The sequence below is a fragment of the Sander vitreus genome, chromosome 18 (genome assembly GCF_031162955.1).
Source record: "Sander vitreus isolate 19-12246 chromosome 18, sanVit1, whole genome shotgun sequence".
Taxonomy (NCBI): Eukaryota; Metazoa; Chordata; class Actinopteri; order Perciformes; family Percidae; genus Sander; species Sander vitreus.
Genome location: NC_135872.1, coordinates 18,363,338 through 18,386,540, shown reverse-complemented (window position 1 = coordinate 18,386,540; position 23,203 = coordinate 18,363,338). Strand labels below are relative to the sequence as shown.

The following is a 23,203-nucleotide window of genomic DNA, read 5'->3' as shown; positions in this document are numbered from 1 at the left end:
AGGATTATCTAACAATAATTATGCACCCAAGGTCGACACACTGCTTTCATGTTCACGCTGTGAGTGGCAGCGGGGTGTGTGTGCGATGGAAAAACAAGACGGTGAGAGGAGGTAAGGGTGCGCGAGTGAGTGAGTGTGTGTGTGTGTGTGTGTGTGTGTGTTTGTGTTTGTGTGTGTGTGTGCTCCCAATCCCAAATTGCAAAATATCACACAACCCAAAGTCACTTATCAGAAGAGAACACACGCCAGTCAATTCAAAACAGATATCTCCTGTGCCAGCGGCAACACCAACCCACGGGTATCCCGCACATGGAAAATCTGAAAATGTGGGATGAGTGAGCAGCAAGCAGGAGACTCCCGATCGTGGCGCCTCTGAGTGGATTTGGTCACACACCTATGGATGGAGCCTATGGGCAATGAAGTAATGCCTGGTGACATCTGAGTATTACCACACATTTGCTGCACACTGACTGACCTCACACTGGAGATCACAGATAAAAGACCACCATTCCTGTCCCATTACATGTGTTATCGCTTTGTCTCTCTAACCACTGCATTTCACCATTATTGCAGAGCCTGCAGGCTGCGAGTGCGCACAAAACGTATTGTTAACTGTACTCAATGTGCTATGTAGCAGTCTTCTAAAAGCCTGGCTCTCTTTTGTTGCCTGTGAAGCTGTTCCCTTCTTCTTTCTTATTAAATCTGACAGCAGAGAGGGTTGATTGATGTTTGAATCTAAAACAATAGATTAAAAAAGGGGATGATTGACAGCAGATTTTTTTGTCGTTTGATTATACTTTTAAAGATTGAATGATTTTATTATCTTAGCACCTACGCTTTGCCTTCTTTTGAAACAACCGTGCACAACAAGAAAACAGAGTATCTAAAAGACAACGAACTGCTGCTTGTAAAACTGTTCTGTTTCTATGAGACTACTCAACATGCCATGACTAAAACTTAACTAGAATGATGCAGCTCAGTAGACAAGGTGGACTGGTATGTTGTGTTACTAACATGCTGTATACAAACGTTAGTCAGAACAGTGGTGGAAGCAGCCAATTAGATGGGAGGACGATGGATGTTTAGTCTCTGATTAGTTGGACCAATGGAGTTGCTGTGTTACAATTATGTGCAATAACAAGGAATTATAGTTTCAGCCTGGGACAGATTCATGGAATTTAGTCAGGCAGTGACTACAGTCTAAAGAAAACATAAAGTCATTCTCATCCTGTGGAGATTGTGGACTTAAAAGGTCGGTTCACCCAAATCACGCACGCACGCACGCACGCACGCACGCACGCACGCACGCACGCACACACACACGCACACACACACACACGCACACACGCACACACGCACACACGCACACACGCACAGTTTTGCCTTTATCTGCTTAGGTTTTGTTAATTTGAGTTTCTGAGGCCTACGTTGCCACCCCAGCATAATGGCAATGGAGTTTTGCTTGTGCTAAGATGTCCTGGTAAGATAATCCAAATACCTCACTGTCAATTGTTTTATAATTGGGAACTATAACATTTAAAAAAAACATGGATGCATTTAAATGCTGTTAATACCACAGACACAACTTCATTCACCTCCATTGTGTTGTTGGGGTTTAGTATTCTCAGCTGCAGATATGTGAAAACCCTGCGCAGATAGAACCAAAAGTTTCTGCATTGTGTTATACCACATGAGATAAGTGGGAAAACATGATTTGGGTGAAGTGACCATTTAAAGGAAACAGCTTTAAGAGCAACCACTTTAGCCATCAGTTTAATTGTATAATTACCTAGAGACAAATACCAAGAACTTTAATGAGTGTTTTTCACCTGTCAGTTGTAAACGTTCAGTAGATAGCGTATAGTAAGTTTCTTGTTCAACGTTGACCTACTGCACTTAACATAGTTGTAAATGCATGAGTTTTACAAGGCAATAGAAGATCACAACTAAAATGGACTGTGTTGTATCCTTAGTTGTAAAGAAATGGTTTGAATAACTCACTGACTGGACACGATTAGAATAAAATTATATCAAAACTGATAGGATTGATAACAAAAACTACAAAAATAAGACATCAATTGTTAAAAACAGTTAAAGTCCCAATCCCCACAGTCTAAGAAACACAGCCATGTTTTTGTTTTTTTTCCCTTTGCTTGGTCACTAAGCATTTTCAATCTCTTGATCTTCTAAAGCATGTGTGTATGACTAAAGTGGCTACAAGATGTGTGTGTTGAATGTGTTGCGGGAGGTGTGTAGATGCGTCACTGACACAAAGGGGTGTGAAGCTCACCAGTAGTGGAAGAGATGTTGACATCAATGCTGATATCAGGGATGCCTCCTCCCTTCAGCGCAGCCACGCAGGTGTATGTGCCGAAGTCGGTGAACTTGAGGTCTATGATGTCCAGGTTGGTGGTCCCGGGGGAGATGTCGGGGTCCGTCTGGGTGATGACCATACGCTCTGAGCTCCGCAGGGCGCGGCCATTCTTCAGCCAGCTAAAAGTCAGCTCCTCTGGTGGTGTCGCCTCCACCTATAGGACATTCAGCACATTGTTATTTGTGTTGCATTTTTGAGTAACTTAATGTTTATTATATGCATACATTCATAGGCGGACTGGCAATCTGGCAGTTCTGGCGAAGGCCAGAAGGGCCGATGCACTCTTGGGCCGATTTGGGCAGCTGGGAAAAAGAAAAAAATTCGGTACACTTAGCGTTTCACACTAACAAAAATATGTAACATTGTACGGCTGCAGCCTGGAGCCTCCCGTCTGGTGCTAATGGGCTTCTACTTTTCAAAATAAAAGCTTGCGTCTGGTCCGCTAGCTATGTCTTCGTACTTTGGTGTTTTGGCTGTTGTAAGTATGTAATAATATGTTTTAAATATATACGCATTTCCATTCTATTCTAAGATGGTGCCATGGTAGTTTATTTGAATGTTTTATGAATTGCTCCAGTGTGTGTATTATTTCATTATGAAAGCCTGTAAGTGTGCCTCATGCTGCTGGTGCCATAATCTCACTAGAGCCTGGTTTTTGCAATTATAGAGTAAATAATGTCCCCGTCTGAAATTGGGCCGGTAAGGGACGGAATTGCCAGGGCCGAATTTTTGTCCCAGTCCGCCCCTGGATACATGTGTGTGTTTACTCTGCCAGTGCAACTATACCTGACAAGATATCTTGACTTCACGTCCAATCTGGATGTTGTCGTCATTGTGGTAGGGGTCGGGAGTGATCCAGAATCGCCCCTTTTTCAAAGCTGTGAAGAGATAATCCATTTTATTAGAACCAGATTTACTTTTGCACTCGTTCCTTGTGCAAGTCTGCAACACGATGCTGGAACAAACTCTGAAACCTGTTTTCTTCCTGTAGGTTATGGCTCTTCTTGTCACATTGATGTGATTTCTGAGATTTAATCCCAAAGACAGGAATTCATTTTTTACTTTGCCCCATGTCCACACTTGGGCCGTAAATTGTTGTTATGCATCTCCAGTGAACGTACTGTAAACCTGACTGTGTTGCTCGTACCTGATCAGCCTTTGAGTCACACATTGTTCAAATGTATAGAAAGACTTAGTAGTGTCACAGCTACCTGATGTAACTGATCTGAGCCTAGAAGTGTCACTTCAGTACTGGGGTCGTGAAATCATAAAAGTGGTATTAAACCAAAAGTGTAGACATGAATATGACAACTGAAACTGTTCTTCTAAAACAACAACTAAAAGTTTAGTTTTTGATGCTGCCGAATGGGTCAAAGAGATGAAACAGAATTGTATGTTTGTTTTGAAGACTAAAGCTTTGAATCAATACTAATATTGATAGCTATGGACTCAAAGATTTGACAGCCTTTTAAGCAGGTTTACACACACACACACACACACACACACACACACACACACACACACACACACACACACACACAAACAAACCCACACTCAAACACACTGTGAAATTGGAGAGATACCTAACAAAATATCCACCATTTCTAATCCAATTTGGTTTGCAAACTCCATTTTCAAAGCGTAGCTTGTGTGAACAGAAAAAAGAAGATGATTTCATTATAATGCATGCTGTATTGGTTCCAAACCCTGCGCCTACTGTTCAATTCATCTCCTCTGCAAAAAAAATGACAAAAAAAAGCTGACGGCACCATGGAAATCTTTTCATCTAGCAATTCCCAAGTGACATTATCATATTCAGTTTGGTAAAGGGAAAACGAAAACAAAACCTGCGTGTCAGATTTAAACACAGGAAATTGAATGTGCAAAACATTGTGATGCCTGCCGAGCTGCACATTGAGGGGAGAGGCGAGTGACACACGCCTCCTTGACATGATCTTCCTCCTCGCGTTTGAAATCAGCGTCGGCAGGCAGAGAATCCTATTTCTGACGTGGCGTGTCAGATAGAAATATTACAAATCATGTCAACAGGCAAATTCTCACAAACGCCACTGTGCATTCATTCTTGTATCCCATAAATTACACACACACACACACACACACACACACACATATATATCTATATATACACAACATATTCAACATGACTGATAGACAGCACCTATATATATATATATATATATATATATATATATATATATAGGTGCTGTCTATCAGTCATGTTGAATTAAATGCAATAGTACTCGCATGGAAACTGTGGCAATTAGCATAATATGGTAAGCAGCATATGTCTGTGACCTTTAACGATGTGAGGATAATACGAAGCATTACCTGCAACCTTGTTCATTTCCTGCTTCGGCCCAGCTCTGCATTATAGTGTACATCTACTACATACATGCCAAGATTCAATTTCCTTAAAGCCAACATACATTGTATAAGGTCAATGAGGCGATGCAAACTCAGTGGTGGAAGCCATTAAGTGGACAGATTTCCTTCAAACATACAGAAGACATGTTAGAAGGTGAAAAACCCCGAAGACAAAGTTGTAGTTATATCGTGACAGCTGGAAAAGGCTTTTGTGTCTCTGCGACATCCTCAGCAGAATTGGTAGCTGCTTCTTAAGAAAGCATTATCTAATCCACCAACACACACACCCATTCATTTGTTAGAATGAACTCAGGTCATTGTCTTCTGTTGTTCCGTTGTGTTATACTGTCAAACACGTCATGTGCGTCACCTCTTTATCAGTTATCCACTCGCCACCATGACTGATACATTTCAACTGACATGCACGTGTCATTTAGCTAGGTCACGGCTCTAGGTAGGCATGTATTATAAATTTGCTTCAGAGGTGATTTATTTAACAACACGTCCCTGTTATCAGCACAAAACACAAAATTGGGCTGCTGAATAACATTGGATCTTTTGGCTAAATACAATTCTGATGCTGTGTAGATACTACTAATGAGACGATTGACCCCTACAATCCTATGTCTTTCATCTCCTTCAGTTGCCCAACACTTTGTCCAGCCAATGGGGGCATAATGAGAAAGTCGACAAACCTTAGGGTTATTCGTAATGTACCTCTGTTTGTAGAGTAGAGGTATATAATTACATATGCCGAGGTCCAAGATCAGTAAACTAGTCAATTATCATATTCTCCATCTACTTGCATATTTATGAATAACAAGATCTGGACTCATCACTGACATAAAGGAAGAACAGATTAAAGTCCACACTGAACTGGCTGCTCATGCTCCACTTTTTAAAATCCATGATAATAACAACACACCAGAGACTCTCTATATTATAATACTCATCAGTACGACACCACCAAGCATTCGAGCTAACATCTGAATATCTGCAACCACTTTTTTAAGAAACATTAAACACAGTGAGAACACTGTGTTTAATGTTTACTGTAAACAGAAAATATTAAAAGGCGAGACTTACTGTACGTCAACTTTGCTAAGAAAAATGGTCTGCCCTGTAAGGTGCAAAGATCCCATCCCAACCGGGAGTAGAAATGTCTGATTAAATCTCGATGTCACTTTTCCGTTCCCTACTTTTCCCACACTTCCCCTCATTTCCGCACAGAGCTGCAGTGCACGTCAGAATAGCCAGTGCTGCATATGTGCGCTCATGCATATTTCAGAATCAGTTCCCTTCCTGCCTCCTTCTCCTGCAAATTTATCTGACCATAAATATTGAATAGCAAGTAGGCATTCCTGTAAATCGAGTACATTTGTGTACAGGAGAGATAAGTGGGCATTACTTCACCTGGTTGTAGTAAATTTTGCTGGACAGCTGAAATGACTAAAACGGTGCCTGTTCCCTTATGCATGGGAGGAAACTGGAGGTATTTTAAAAGGGACTGTGGTTGAGTGTGTTAGGTGAGAAGTGCAAAGTTGGGAGACTTTATCGGGTGGTGGTGCGCTGTCACTCTTCCTTCCCCATTTCTGATAAGCAATTCATGGCAAAAATCGCATGAATCTTTAACAAGGGCTCCACTTGGAAACAGAACTTTCCCATTTGCTCTGGAGGTAAACTATGTCTCTGACTATTGTTTCACAATTTCCACAACATCATTTATATCTTACAAGGGTACGTGTGTATACTGTACAGTGGAAACTAGTGAGTCAGTATTCTAGGTATGTAGAATAGACAAAATATCATGAACACCTCTTTGATACAATAGATTTGTAATGAACAATGTATGTTTATGAAGTTTGACAAAAAAAAAAAATCCAACTTAAGGTCTACCTACTGTACTAGCATTTCTGGAGCTTTCAATTATATCAAACAGTCTTCATTAGCGGATTGAGTTTGCTCAGTTGTTATGGAGATGGATCTGAGCTCAACAGATCCATCTCCATAACAACAGAGTAGGGGTGTGTATCTCTCCCTCCCAGATGATTCGACAAGTAGCTAGATACACAGTCCACAATCCACAACAAAAGCTTTGTTATTATACAATACTGTATTCTGCGACTCAAAGCTGATTCGATTCATCCGCAATTTAAATTTTATATTTAAAGTGACACTAAAATAAATCAATTATTCGCTCCAGTTTTATTTAAAACACTGGATACCCCAGAGAACTATGCCTTCTGCCACACCGACAGAGATAAGCACACGGTCAGGGTTAGGTACACTGGAGACATTTTTGCAGGAATTAGGAGCCAACTGGAAGTGGCATTAGCTGCTAATTACAGATGCCGACCTTCATGTTTTACTCATGTTTTGGTATCTTGATCATCATCTGTGATGTGAAAGCATCAGATTTCCACACAGTCAAAGAAATAAAATGTATGGATCCTGGTCATACAGTAGTTTAGTAAAAAAATCCTAGAGCTCCACAACTGTCTCCTGCCTGGCTCCTGAAAGAGCCGTTAAGTTGAAGCGGTGATCAAGCGGTTCAAACATAGTTTGTATAAACACAGTCAGTTCAAACATAGTCAAACACTGTTTAAACTCGCTTTTGTCTCATGTTTGTAACTTTGGGTTTTTAGTCTTTTACCTTCACTGGTATTTTATTTATTTTTGCTTGCTTATTTTCTGTTTGGATCCTATTGTATTTTAACAAATGTTTATCATGTGAACCACTTTGTCTGTAAAAGATGCTATACCAAATAAACGTATTGATATTATTAAACGTATTATTATCCGACTTTGCTAACATTCAGGAGCTGAGAGCATTAGAGCAGCGAATGGAAACAAGTTGCTCTGCCCTCTAATTCCACCACTCTTCTAAGAATTTATGATACAATTGTGTGTAGTAAAGTGTGTTGTAAAGATATTCTGTCAGTGTTTATAGTAGTTTGCCATTTCTTTCAGTGTGGGAAAGTTGTGGCTAGCTTAAACAGGCATGTCATGTGAGAACACAGCAAGCTAACAGGAGAGGGGTGGGTCAACTATAAGTGCACAGGGAGAATTTCCAAATGTTTGCAGAATTTAGGTTGGATCTGTGGTACTATAACGATGCAGCTGACTCTCAGAGTTTTATATCAGTTTTCTGATACAGCACGTATTGGTTAGTCTTCACACCCCTACAACTACGCAAAGCTACTGTTACATTTTTGTTGAGATGTCAGCTGTTGGTTAGGAAAAAACAGCACAAACCATTGTCTAGAATATCAGCATAAGTTGAATTAAGGCATATCTGTCAGATTCAATAAAAGATCATGGTTGCAGTTTGTAAATGTATGGGAAATAGTAAATGATTTACAGCAGGATTAATGTAAGACATACCACAACTTGTTAGCAAAGCTGGTCTAGCAGTAGCTCCTTCATTAGGTGCAAACGAAAGCAAGAACTCATCAGCAGAATAAGCACAATTTAAACACACATCTCAGGCACCAGTGAGTTATTTAAAAAAAAACACGCACACACAAATTCTAAATGAATTATTGATGAATTTTGGAAGCTGGTTTCCTTTTATCATCATCAGAGTTTTCTGTCATTGAACCTTGACTGTGGCAACATGCCAAGCAGTAAAACATCCGCTATAGGCACACTTACAGGAGCTACTTTCTTCATGGTTATTACAAGAGAAGAGATGACGGCTCTGCGTATGCTTACATTTGCATTAGATCCTGTACCCTCTTTTGCCTGAGTGATTGCATGCGGTTCAATGGTTATCCAGTGGATATTCAATTCTTTTGGATCATTACCAAACATATCACAGTGTTTCTGTGTTCTCTTTTTTTTTTAACCGCAAACTGAAGTGCTTTTTCCTGCAGCGAGCCTGTATGATTCTCCCTAGCTTTAATAGCCTGTGGGAATAATGGGTGGCCAGAACATGAAAAGCGCAGATAATCACACAAAGCAAAAAAGCCCCGGTTGAGGCCTTCTTCTACAGAGAGCTTGTGTCGCACGGCAGGATTACAATACTACCTCAGGGGAGCTTCTTAGCAGGGCAAAAGTGCACACAGCCCTGATATACTGATTATGACATGCATGTATGTGTGCACAACATGACAAAGACACAATGGCATCACTTATGAGCACACACAAATGCAGAAAACTGTCCCCCCGAACTCACCCCAGTGCAATCTCCCTGCCTTTGTCTGGTAGAGAAGGAAACATGTCTCACTCCACTCTCACTCGGAATTATTATCCTCCTATATCTACCCATCAGTCCATCTAATTTTTCAGTCACTCCTCTCTGTCTGTCTCTCAGCAGGCATCATGCTGTGCTCTCTATTCACTCTGTGAATTCTCTCTGCTCATCTCTCAGAGACAGATGGATGTCCCTCTAACTGCCATTCTCCTCGGCCTCCTCTCATCCGCTCAAGGTTGAACACAAAAAAGGACAACGGGCATTAGCATGGTTCAAAACACAAGGCATTCGCTCGCAAACACACATCTGCACCGTCATCCAAACACCTTTCATTTTCCTATTATCACTCCATGCATCTTCACATTAGCACCGACACATTCTACCATGCATCAGCACCTTTACAATATCACGGCCACTCACACATGACCATTCTTTGGCGGGAAGAAAATTAGTCCTAACTGCTGCTCTCAACCTTCAGCCTGACCTCAGGCTTTAATTTATGTCGAAAATAATTCACATGCACACAAACAAAACAGGCACATGCACATGTACTTGCACACTCATGCACATACAAATACACACAGACGGTCCTTAGGGCCGAAGAGACTGGCCTTCCTGTGCCAGTTCTGGCCATCCAGCCATTAAATCTGGCATTCATGAATGGAAATCTATTCAGGTTTCGACCAGAATTTATAAAGCAAATTTGATAAGGGTCATTCACATGTTGATTCACATGCTGACAGCCAGGTTTTTACAAGGCATGTCATGATTGTTTTTTCCTCACCAAACAGTCTAAATATGAACAGCGGGGAGCTCACATTTGAAAAGATTGCATTTCTGTTTTTCTATAAATAATGACAAGCTTCCAATCAAAGTTACAAAGTGTGGATGGTAGCTTGTGTGTTTGACTTTGTGTTTAGGCTTGAATGTGTGTTCGTGTGAGGGTGTGCGGAATTATTTGTGTCTACGTTAGCAGGTTGGAATGATGGATGTGTTGGCTGTAAAAGCTTCATACCTGAATCTGTCAGGAAGCCCTGGAGGAATTGTCAAGAAAATCCGACGACAACACAGCTGCGTTTGATTTTACATCCTTGATAGCTACAGCAATGCTTATTTCTCCACATCACACAGAGGGGAAACACATTGCTTAGCGAAATGACGGGAAACACATGCACAAAGTCTATGTCTGTGTGTAGGGAGACGTAAAAACAAAATTCCTTCTTGTCTCAATTCACCAACTCTCCATTTGAGAGCTGCCTACTCATATTTGAGCAACAAAAGAAAGGAAAGAACAACGCGCAAACGACGCAAAGTATCTTTGCATTGTTGCAGCAGATATGTCACAAACTGGTGTGTTTGTTGAGGACAGAGTGGACTGAAGTGGCCAGGGAAGGCAGGGTATTGACCTGCATTTGAAGACGTGTTGCAGACCCTTAATCCATAAAAAGGATCTTGTCAGCAGGGTGATGTGATGCCAGTAGCTGCCTGCTGGGCTGGCTGTGGAGATGGCCAAGCCCTGGAAAGCAGTCTGGCTGGTGGGACAGTATGGCCAGAGAAACTACCATCTGCTGGGGAGAGATGTGTGTTTTCACACACAGCCCCCTTTGGCAACAGCACTTTGAGAGTGCTTCTCAAGGACTGGAGAGGAGGCTGAACAAGCTGAGATAGGCAACGATGAGGCCACAAGGTGACCCTGCAAAACACGCAAAATTATGAGTGTTGCAGCACCAAATCAATGGGTATTTCATGAACACGTGCATGCATGCACACATGCACATGCACATACACACACACACACACACACACACACACACACACACACACACACACACACACACACACACACACACAAACCATAGCTCCTTCCTTTCATATCCCCTACTCCCCCCAAAAAAGCAGACACCACATTACCTCACTCCACCCACTAGGGCTGAATGATTAATTGCATTTGCAATCATATCGCAATATGTTAAAACGCGATTTCCTAATCGCAAAGGCTGCGATTTGGTCACATGACTCGCGAGAGCAAATCAGTCTGCACTCCGCAGAGAAAGCATCAACTTAGCACGCTAACGCTACGCCGTACCTTGAGCAGATTTCTGTCATTCAAACAACTCTGAGTTGTAGTTTAAAACTTTTACAGCCATTTTAATAAAATGAAGGGTTTTATTCGGGCTTGAGTCCATACATGCAGTTAATGGATACAGGCACGCAGAACTGAAGGCTCGGTTAGCAACGATTAGCTCTGATTAGCGGTTAGCTCCAGTTAGCTAGCTCCGTTATAAAGATATGGAGTGGAGGAGACTGCCGCGGAGAGGGGTAAAAACCAGACTCTGATAAATGACGTTCGGGGAGCTTTCACAGCAGCGCGGCTGCGTTGTTTCAATGGTTTTATTAGTACAGTTAATCCCACGACAAGACCAGCAGCAGCATGCTACTACTAACGTAACGATAGCCTCTCTGAGCAAGTGCAACGTCGACACTGTCATGCACGCGGCACGCAACTTCATGAGGGGAGGGAGGGACAGTTCAAAGACAGTGTTTAAAAAGTGCAATCCACATGTTTACATATGTTCATTACAGTAAATAATAATTAAATAATCTAAATACTACTAAGTGTGGTAAAGCCACATATTTGTTTTTATATTTCTGCAATCTGCACTTTAGTTTGTGTGATTTGTTTCTGACTTTCATATGAATGTTTACACCAGGCTTGGTCAGTGCTCAATATACTACTGTGACTGAAGTAGTTAAAAGATGTCATTCATATAAATTCATGCATTACCTAATTTCATCATCACATACAGGCCTGGCCTCCAGGAAAGAACAGTTTGTTTAATCTATCTAATATTGTGTTGTTCATACTATACAATGATTTATTGCTTGTCTTTGTTGAATAATACAGAAGACAAAGAGCTTAAAAAACAATAGCATATTAAATCACAATATTTAAAAAAAAAAATCGCAATTAGATTATTTTCAAAAATCGTTCAGCCAGAAACCCCCCGCCCCACACACACACACACACACACACACACACACACACACAAACAAAGAGCAACTAAAGGTCTGCTGAGCTCTAGCCTCGAGACTGGCTTATCCTCTTTCAATTTTCCTTTTCTCCTCACTACAAAGTATCACATCAGTAAAAAGTTGCCAGTGGAGCGACACAATTTACATGTGCAAATATGACAATCATTTCTATTATAAAGCCTAGCCAACTAGAGAAGAAGCAACAAGTGAGATTTACAGGAGAATAAAGCACAGTAGCTTTTCTTAATTCCTACATGGTTAGATTATAATTTAGTCACCATGGAACGGCGTTAGGAGTGATATACACTCAACTCAAGTGCCATGGCCAGCTACAACACATCCTCATCCCTTAACGACATCATAGGTCGATTTCCAAAGATTCACAAAACACAAGCGACGTTCTATTTACTGCTGCACGGCGGAGGTTTAATCATGTGACCGTAGTCATGTGACCGTTCTATTTATTATAACAGTCATAGTTTTAAACACATAGTAAACTTTGTGAAACGGAAGTAGATAGGGTTAGGCAACATAAATACTTAGGGTTAGTAAAACATCAGGGATTTACCTAAAATGACTCATGTAACGTGACGTAACAGACGTCATTGCGTCACAGACTAAGGTCCCTAAAACTTTGGTTAATTTCAAAATGACAGTTGACTTTTAGTTTCACACGGGACACGAACCCCGGTGTCCTGAGTACAAGTCCTGTGTTTGTTTGATTAATTTGGCACTCTCATACTTGTCACCTCACTTTGATGTTGGCTCTTGCGATAATTACTACAGCCACAAGAGTTTGCCGCCTGACAAGCAATGTAATTGTAGGTTGACACATATGGTCGTTTTCAGGATGAGGACGGGCTGGTCATGGTAGTTATTTAAAAGTGTGGGTTAAAAAAAGTAGTCCAGTTCAAATCCATTCTGGGCACTGCAACCTCAGCCTATTCACACCGCCTCTATTTGTGCTTTCACTCTTGCCATTTTAAGGGCAATCTCAAACCAGTTAATGGAGAGTGAAAGTGGACTGTAAAATCCTCTGTCTGCACTGGTGTTGACTCACCAAAGTCTACTAGTACTATCACCCAGGGTTCGATATATATCAGCTGATATGAGCTTATCACAGATGTACCGATATGAACGTATATGTCAGCCGATAAGGAACAAGAAATGCCAGTACAGAAATGCCAAAGATATGTTTGGGGTACATAATCTGTCAACTAAAGAACTGACAAGATAAGTCTTCAGCTGTAAAACTCAGTACATGTCTTGTTCACAATAAAAAAATAAAATAAAAAATTTGGATCTTTTAGACATTTTTTGATGTTTATAAACAAAAATAGGTTCATATTCAACTCTGAAATATCTGCATCATCATGTAAAAGTCTGATTTGTCTTGCAACTTTCCAAATATTAGTTTGGTCATGCTCACAAATCTTTGCTTTGTCTTTTTATGGTGCATTTAGACTAAATGATCAGAACATGTGCAGACATTAAAGTCAAATAAGAAAAAAATCCTTGTGTTTTTAAATTCAAACATCTAACATGCAACATGCATGGTGATGCAAATTTTCTGCTTAAGGTGAGAATTTAGCATACCCCAATCCCATCGCACCCACCCAGCCAGCCACCTTAATATGGAAATATGCTGTAAACTTGTTTCCATGCAGCATGACACTCAGTAACGGCAGAGAGGAGGGATCCGTTTGAGAAAGTGCCAAAGACAATGAAGACATTGTTCTAAAAAAGGGTTCATCATGGTGTGTAGGCTATTCATATATGTAGACTATTCATGTTGACATAGTACACTAATTATGTTTTATATCACCATGAGAATGCAGGTCATTTCAAAATCATGATATATGTCTATAAACAATGTAGTCTAATATATACAGTTATACCGCCCACCCTCGTCATCTGGTGCGTGTTGATCCCAAAATTGCATTTGCATCAGTGACAGCTCATCAGACTCAGGAGAGCGATCCCGATGCCACAGTGAGATCAGTGATAAAGTTCCTGACTGTTTTCATAGTTCATCAGCCCGTCCCAGAATTAGAATAAAAACAATACTGCTTTTGGCTTTTAGAGCTTAAACAGCATCTGTAGCGCTCAGTTCTAATTCATTTTGACATCAGTGATGTTTTGTTGGACTTTAGAGTGTTTCCCATTAAACGGTGATGTCTAATTTATTTTGATAATCACTATCTCTCAATGTCCAAGCTAACTTGACATGTCATTTAAGTGTGTTGATCCAAAAAAAGTTCTAAATCTCTTGATCTCAGAACTGCACTGACAAGAGTGACTGTTCATCAACCTAATGAGAATGCTACCCATTTATATTCTGTTTTTATTGATCCTTAATTTGCTTTGTCACATACTGATAATTATGTCATTTAAGCATCTCCCAATTTAGTTTTAGACTGCCTATAGATGTCTTTGGTTTAGTTTGTTTTGACTACAAATTCACAAAAAGAAGTGATGTGATGTGTATGTATGTGATGACTTGATTTACTCAGGACAGAATGTATTGCTGTTAGAATTCTCTAACTAAAAGATATATCCTTACACATATGATTTTTTTTAAAAAAGATCCAACAGTTAAGGATAGGCTACAGGATACAGTAGAGCCAAAATGGTAGCTGCCTGCTATAGAATCAAATCCTTATAAAGTACAGACAATGCTCTGCAGCCTTAAATGTGACACATTAATGAGTGTGTATTTAAACATTATATATATTTGTATATGTGATATATATATATATATATATATATAGATTTTTTTGTGTTGATATTTAATTTAAGATCCCCTATGAGAACCATTGTCAGCTCCAGACATATAACACAGCAATGACAGTGTGATATTTATTGCAGCGATTGCCTGCGGTGAGTGTTCTCTGACTTATTTGCTGCCATAGGACACCTGACACCTTCTCTTTGATGCAAACCTCTCAATGCTTATGTCCTCACCTATATGGGCACTTTCACAATGCAGAGGAGGGTTTTATCTGTCAGGGGGGCCATCAGAAATGATTTGTTGATGATTTGATTTTCATCCCATGGAGTATATGTCTGCATAAAACAAAACAGGCTGAGCGCGGAGGCGACCTGATGATGGAGCTGTGACATAATGTCTTGGATGAAAGGAGAAAACTCTGGGAGAAACTTTCCGAGCCAATCTGCTAAACCCCGATTCATATGTGATTCCGTTTGTGTGTGTGTGTGTGTGTGTGTGTGTGTGTGTGTGATGTTTTCTTGAAAGTTAAAATTCACATTGGTTTTGTTTGTAAGGCTTTCACTAATTAATGCATCTTTTTTATCCACCTGCAAGAAATTCCTGCAGTTTCACATTCAGGGTGTTGGGATCCTCTGTTATGTCACAGATGAAAGCCTAGTCACACACCACCTTTAATCCTCAAGCTTTGTAATAGCAGTCAATTTAAGAGTATGAAAGTCGATTTCCTGATGCTGATGTACCATCTGAGCAGGTCTTATATTAAAACAGCTTTTTTTCTTTACAGATGGTAAAATTGCCTACCTATTTAAGTATTAACCTTCAAAGTATTTTTTTAACATCGCTGTACATAGCAGTCTGTTGATGTGTAAAAGTCCTCTTCACCTTCTGTATATCCCCGTTGATAGGGAACTGCCATTATGACAACCATGCAGAAAGTGGTACTTTGAGAATGGTAAATTCTAAAAATGAGCTACAGCAAGATCAAATGCTCTTCTGCCTCCTGTGCCAATCAGGTGAAAAGCACCTTGGGAAAACAAATATATTTTCCTTACAATGACCAAACAGGCAGCAATGTCCCTCTTGTTAAATTTGTGTTTACCACTCTTTGAATCAGTGTATTTTAAGCGATGGTTTCCAACTCTCTTGGCCTGTACAAGGCAGGATTAGCCAGGAGACTTCTAAATGGAAAAAAAGTGATTTTTTCATAATATGGGCACTTTATGACCAACGCAGTTGTCAATTTCCCGTCCAGCGCCCACGTGGTTTAAATAGCAAATGCATGCTGGTCTTACAGGGAGGTGTGTTCAGGCGTATTGCTATCTTGAGGCAGCGGGAAGTGATCGTGCCATTGACCAACAAAAACCTGGCATTACGTCAAGGTACAAGCAAGCCTGGCTTTTAAAGGGAATAGGAGCTGACACTCTGATTGGTTTATTGCATGTTACGCCCAAAACACACCTATGAATTAATGAAGACACTAAGTACAACCCTTTTGAACCATGCGCCCGGCGCACGGACCCTTTTTTCCGCCGTCAAACTAGCAAAAGTGGATTTGGACACGCCCTAAACGCACCTGCACCATGCGCTTCACGCCGTGCACTTAGATCTTTAAAATAGGGCCCTAAATCTTAATATTAATCATATTAATAAATACAGTTACCTAAAATATATTAATGAACCAATAAATTATGCAATTTGAGAAATCACGAAAACTTAATGAAATGTTATTTCATTATTCCTTACTTTTGATTTAACTTAAATTGTATTTAAAAAAAATTATAATGGCATTTTCTCAATGACACTTTCATTTTCATGTCACATTTCATATCATTCAATTAATTTTCATGGAGTTGTCGCCAGTCACTGCCTCACCTTTCAGTGAATCATATACCCTCAGCCTCTTTTAGCAAGACCAAAAAATGCGAACCAACGTAAGCCAGCTAGCACCTGTTGGCTAGAGCAACGACGACATCAAAGTTATTCTGAATTAAATAGTACACAGACATAGTAACTAACATCTGCATTTTTTAGCTTAACACGGCTGCACACGCTACCTAATTAGCAGCTAACTAGCATGGTAGCTTAGATTATTACTCAGCATGACGAGTCAATGTTAGCAGCAGAGGCTAGGTGGTTCATTTAGAGTTACTTCAGCAGTAGTCTCGCTTTGCCAGACCTTCCTCCACCACGGCGCTGCGGAGGAGAGTCTGGCGAGTCCACACAGCCTTCCGGGATGGGAGAAAAACGTGCTCTGGTTTATTGGCATTTATTTAAACCAATCACAATCTGGGGCGGCGCTAAGCACTGCAAGGAGCAACGGCGCTGTACGGAGCAACGATGCCTCTGCAAAATAGCCTCGGGAAGGAACTTGTTTTGGTGGACCGTGTGTACGTTCAAAAGTTGTTTTAGTCATGCAGCAGAAAACTCAGATTGGACAGATAGTCTAGCAAGCTATCTTGATTTACCCTGCAGAGATCTGAGAAAAGGTTAACCATAGTCCTCATAAATCAACCGGAGTTTAAAGGGGTGATTAAGTGATTATATAGGGTATTTTAAACTGTTCCTTAAGGTCTCCTAATAGGGTATGTAACATTGGTTGGGCTGAAAATTGCTATTTTATTAGGCCCTTAACTACCCTGTGAATATGGCTCTATTTGGAACAAGAGCTTTTCTTCCAAATATGGTATGCTCATGAATATTTAGATGAGCTGCGCGCTGATTGGTTTGAGCGAACCCTAGAGAAACACATTGGAGATGAGACGAGACAGACTTTTTAAGCGAGAAATCAACTATATAAAGCTCAAATGTGGGCCGTTTTACGAAAATGTATGGCTAATTGCAAATTTGGTAAGACGTGTCGGACTTTAGCTAGGAGCTCCACACAGTCTGACGAGAAAGCGGCAACCTCCATAGCCAGTGAAAGTCACCGTTTCTCGATTACTGGACTACCGGGACTCGGGGCTCCGCGGAGCAGGCTGTCTGCCAGCTGCCGGCATAACTAGAGTATATTTAGTTTGAATTTCGTCACACCACTTATATAACATCTACCCCAAGGTCTTATAAAGCTAACAGTGGTGTCCGATTTCAATTTAATGCATTTTTGTGAACATTAGAGATTTTGTTAGCTGCTACTGTCCCTTCAATCCTATGTGTACAGATCGCGGCTAGTTAGCTTCACTTTTGGCATAATTAGAGTATATTTACAGTTTGAATTTCATCACGCCACTTATATAACATCTACCCCAAGGTCTTATAAAGCTAACAGTGGTGTCCGATTTCAATTTAATGCATTTTTGTGAACATTAGAGATTTTGTTAGCTGCTACTGTCCCTTCAATCCTATGTGTACAGATCGCGGCTAGTTAGCTTCACTTTTGGCATAATTAGAGTATATTTACAGTTTGAATTTCATCACGCCACTTATATAACATCTACCCCAAGGTCTTATAAAGCTAACAGTGGTGTCTGATTTCAATTTAATGCATTTTTGTGAATATTAGAGATTTCGTTAGCTGCTACTGTCCCTTCAATCCTATGTGTACAGATCGCAGCTAGCTGCAGGCCCTGGAGCTCCATCAGGCCCTCTGCAGGAGCGCTGCGGGCTTCCCTTCGTGACGGAGATCCAGCTAGCTCACAGCGAGCCGGAGTCTATGAAGTAGGACACGCCGGGCGCGAGGCAGCACCGGCCGCTGTCACATAGCCTGCTGAGCTCCTGCTGAACTGCGACACACAGTCGGACAAAATTTGCAATTAGCCATCAATTTTTGTAAAACGGCCCATATTTGACCTCTACATAGTTGATTTCTCGCATAAAAAAGTCTCCGAAGTGAATTTTGTGGTAAAATAGCAGATTAACAATGTATACAATTTCTGAGATCTACGCGACCTATTCAGAAGACTAAGCTGACCTCAGATCAGTGGTGTAGCCTATGTAAATGTTTGGGCGTGACAAAGAAAGAGACTAGAGCCAAATGAGGAGGAGCCGCCGAGTTGACGTCAACTAGGCGGCTTGTTGAGATTTGCCCGTTTTCAGAGGCAGTTTCAAATTGTGAGATTTGCAGAGGAAAGAGGTGTCAATGGGATTTTGAGGTTCTATGTATGTCCTAGTTACCGACTAAACTGTCATTATTCAACTATGACAAGGTAAAATCGGTTTTGCATTTAATCACCCCTTTAAAATGCCAACACAAAGGAAGCCCAAGGCGACGGATATCTGGCCTAAATGAGTGAAATCCGGCAGAATTTCCGTCAGCAACAGAGAAGTGGAACGTCGAGGATATAGACTACTTCAGCAGCGGTTTGATTCTATAAATGTCCTCATAGAGTATTTCTCTTTGGTTGTTGCAGCCAGCAAGAGCTAGCTTGTTAGTAATCACATTATTCCACTATTTAGTTATTTAATTTATTTTACTCTATTTATTCATTTTATTATGTCATAATGTCTTCTTTATCAATGTTATACTGAACTTTTTAAGTGCTCCATATATCGGGCCATGCAGTCATGTGTTCTCACCTCGCACCACGATGGTGGTGGACTTCTTGGCCGGGTTTCCGACGTTGTTGCTGGCCACGCAGCTGTAGACCCCCGCCTCATCTGAGGTGATGGCTGGAAGTGTGAGCGTGCCCCCTTTCACCACGCTCCTTTGTGGCAGGCTGTCATTAGTGCTGACCCAGGTGAGAAGGGGGGGCGGCTCTCCACCTGTGGTGATGCACACCAAGGAGACCGTCTGGCCAGGATTCACCACGATAGGATCCTCCACCAACAGCTTGATGGATGGGGAGGCTGTGGACGGAGAGCGCATGGAGTCTTAGGAAGACTGGCGGAAGATGGACAACTTTGGCAGTTATAAAAGTTATGTCAGTTCACTTCATCGGCCGGTTTCCATGTCTGTCCTACTACATTTATTAAGACACCTTTATAGAATTTAGCTGGTTTCATATCGCAATCTACTCAATAATATCAAAATCACTGCAACAATAGTCATGTTGGGTATAATATGATTATAAAATGATTACACAGAAAAGTGAATACTCTTAAGTACCTGTTTTATTGGTGAGTCTGAAGATAACACTGCGGTCAGGGATCCCACACACATTTCTGACGGAGGCGATGCAGCTGTAGTTGGCGTAGTCCTGAGGACGCAGGTTCTTCAGCTTCAAAATCTTTGTTTCCCCCTGCAGCTCAGACCAAACCAACACTGGTATGCAAATGTGTGCAAAAATATCAACATAATCAAGTAAAAGTAATGCAGAAAACTAGGTACTGGGACAATGACAAAGGCCAAACAGCTCCAAAGAAAGGTCAAAGAGATGAATATGTATGCAGTTTTAATGAAGCCCAAAATGAAAAGAAAAGCTAGCAGAGTTCAAGAATATTACTTCAGAATTACCATAAAAAAACAATGGTGGTAGTTTAAGAGGAAATAAATGTGTCAACTTAATACCACCACATGGATTACTTTCCAGTCAATGGCCCTGCAGTATTTTCACCATTTAGCCACAGCAATATGGATGGGCTCAGCAGGGGATCCTTCCACAGAAAAGGCTATCTCACTTATAATGTGTTTTTGATTCCAGCTGGGCCTGTCAACAACAGTCCCGCCCAAAAGGCTATGAAGAGAATGTGAACCTTTGATCTGGCTGACTCCAATGTGTGTGTGTGTGTGTGTGTGTGTGTGTGTGTGTGTGTGTGTGTTAGAGGGGAGGCGGTAGATTAAAACATGACTCAGACACACGCTGCGGCAGTCCACACAACATGACAATAACTCACGTCCTTCATATCAAATGAGAGTCATGGATAATTTAATTTTATTAGCCTAGCCATGGACCCCAGACTCTTCTTCCTTTCTTTTTCATCTCCTCTGCTTCAGAGCAGATATCAGGAGATGAGGGCCGTGGTATTCAGAGTGCAAGCTTTACTTACAGCAGGGGGAGTCAGATTGGAAGGAAAATCCATTTGGAAAATGCAAGGGGCAGAGAAAGCAATGGAAAGGACAAACACATTAAACCAAATTGGAATGGGGGATTCATGGCCGTATCGATGGAAAGATTGAAAATTAAAGTACACGAGAGCTTCAGGGACGGGACTTATGGCTAACAGTAAAGGGCAAAGAAATTCTGAAGGAGTGCAGTGTCACTGTCAGGTGAAAATCTCCTGTTTTGTTTTGACATTACATTACATATTTGAGGGATAAAAGGCTTGTCTTCGGGAACATATAATCAAAACCAGCTTGATGAACTTCAAATGCATAGCAGTAAAGATGCAAAAGAGGGCACTTTTCATGCTAGCAGCAGGAAAACTACTAACTTGACCACATGGGGGCAATGAAAATGAGCGTGGAAGCGAAAACAAAGGGCTATAGAAAAATGTGATGTGGGCCTCAGCTGGATGATGAGCAATATGTTGCAAACTGAGCTTTAAACGTTTAACTCCACAAGAGCTAAACAACATGCTCAAAGAAAATCACACCGCAAGAAAACATCCCACTCCATCATAAACATCAAAACATAACTACTATAAAGAGGTGGGAATCTGACAAGGGGTGAGAAATGGCTCCATTACACCTTCAATAATTGTGCTATTCTCTGGCACTTTGTGGGGAGAATTATAGAGAGGTGGAGGAGAAAGTAGCAGACAGCACAAAGGACAGGAGTTTCTACAGTAAAAGCACAGCTCTCTGAGTCTCACTTAATTATGATCTGGTTCCCTGTATAGAGTTTGAAATGCCACCTCTGCATTTCTACAGTATCAGTGGGAATATAAAAACATTTGGTAGACTGAAAAAGGTGCAAGGGGATGAAGTTGAAATGAAGAATAATCGAGAGAGGATGGTATAGAGGCTCAAGAACTCAATTAACAAATCTTCTGGCCAAAGTAGAGGCCTGGCTGCACTCTAATGGACTCAACTTCACCGCCATAGGAACGATTTTGGTTTAGTTATACATTTGTAACTCAATAGTCTGAGTAGGTGTCAGACAAGGTCAGACATATTGGTGAAAAATAATGTTATTAGCCATTTATATGAGCAAATTACTAGGAGTTTAGTGAGGATTTATTTGGGGTTGGACTGTCACAAAGCTAATCTCTGGGTTTGGGTTGCACTCATATTTTCAGACCCAATTAAAGCTTTAATAGAGGGCAGGATGAAGGAGCAGAGAGGTATGGAGAGCTGGATGGAGAAGGGAAGAGTGTCTGATGAGGAAAGTTGCGCAGCTTCTTCAGCCTCCTTCACCCACTTCATTAGTCTCCAGCCATCTTTCTCCATTTGGGCAAACATCAATTTCACTTCCTTTCTCCCTCTATCTCTGTTCCTTAAGCCTCTTTTCCTCTCTCGCATGTCTTTTTCAATTTCTCACAGATTTCCATTCTCTCTGCCGCCTGGTTCAACATCCAAATCACATTCAACTCAATCAATTCAAAAACTACAATTCCCTTACTAGTGACAGAGCAATCTCATTCACTTCTTTGTTGACTGAGCAAGATCCTTTTTCAGAGGAAAAGTTTCGCAATTTCCAAATTGTAAAGAAAATCCCAAACTGAGGGAACTGATTGTGAAGAGACCCCAATCTTTCTGTGTCTGCAATAACTCAATATGCATGTAACTTTGTAAAACGGGGTTAGTGAAACTGCTATTGCTATTCACAGGGTTAATGAGTACAGCTTTACTGTCCCATAGCTTTTACAACAAGGGGCAGTATTAGGGTTTGGGGTAGGGTTATGAAACTGAAGAAACCCAGTCATAATGCTTATAACTCCCAATACATAAAGGCAAATGAAATTGCAAGACTATTATTACAGTACTTCCCATTGCAATATGCCTTTGTAACAAGATGTTGTGTTGGTTCATCAATTACTGGTGCGACTGCGGCTTACTCATCTCTGTTGTAAACAAATGCAGGATCTCTTCTCCTTCTTTTGGTTACACAGAAGGGTGCACTGTCGGAAAGAGCTTCAGCAAATGTAGCTTCTGACGAACATATCTTTTGCAATGCCTTCAAAAGCTTATTACTGTATGGATGTTTTGCATCCTCTATTCTGTATAGGCCTATTTATACTGCCTTTGTAGTGTGCAGAGGGGGAAGGCAAAAGGTACATGTCTTTATGACAGCCAGCATAAAACAGGATTGCCAAAGTTTTATATTAGACTTTAAGCCTTTACCTGTGTGGCATTCAGTGAATAAATTACATTGTTGCATCTATTGTTGTCTCTGATTTGATACTTTCATCCACATCACGTTGCTTCTTTCTTACCTGAGTGAAAAAGGGCTCATAGATCTCCACTCCCTTGTCCGAGCCCTGCGTCAGGACCTCTCTCCCGCGATGCCAGCTGTAGCGGACAGGCGGGTTGGAATTGGCAACGCAGCGTAGAAACACAGTCCTCTCATAGTAGAACTGTTCCTTAGCTTCTCCTATACTCTGGTGCACCGTCACCACCGGGTCATCAAGGTCTGCGAGCGGAGCACACACAAGCGAGGAGAAAACTATC

General features: G+C 41.0%; 1 protein-coding gene across 1 annotated transcript in view; it reads right to left on the bottom strand.

Annotated features, from left to right (window-relative positions):
- LOC144533769 (MAM domain-containing glycosylphosphatidylinositol anchor protein 2) overlaps positions 1–23,203 on the bottom strand; it is a 187,025-nt gene that overhangs the window by 74,618 nt on the left and 89,204 nt on the right. The window contains exons 4-8 of the mRNA XM_078275320.1: positions 22,969–23,165; positions 19,760–19,898; positions 19,231–19,500; positions 3,161–3,252; positions 2,291–2,528 (exon numbers count right to left, since the gene is read on the bottom strand). Of these exons, the coding sequence (XP_078131446.1) occupies positions 2,291–2,528; positions 3,161–3,252; positions 19,231–19,500; positions 19,760–19,898; positions 22,969–23,165 (936 nt within the window). The remainder of the gene's footprint in view (positions 1–2,290; positions 2,529–3,160; positions 3,253–19,230; positions 19,501–19,759; positions 19,899–22,968; positions 23,166–23,203) is intronic.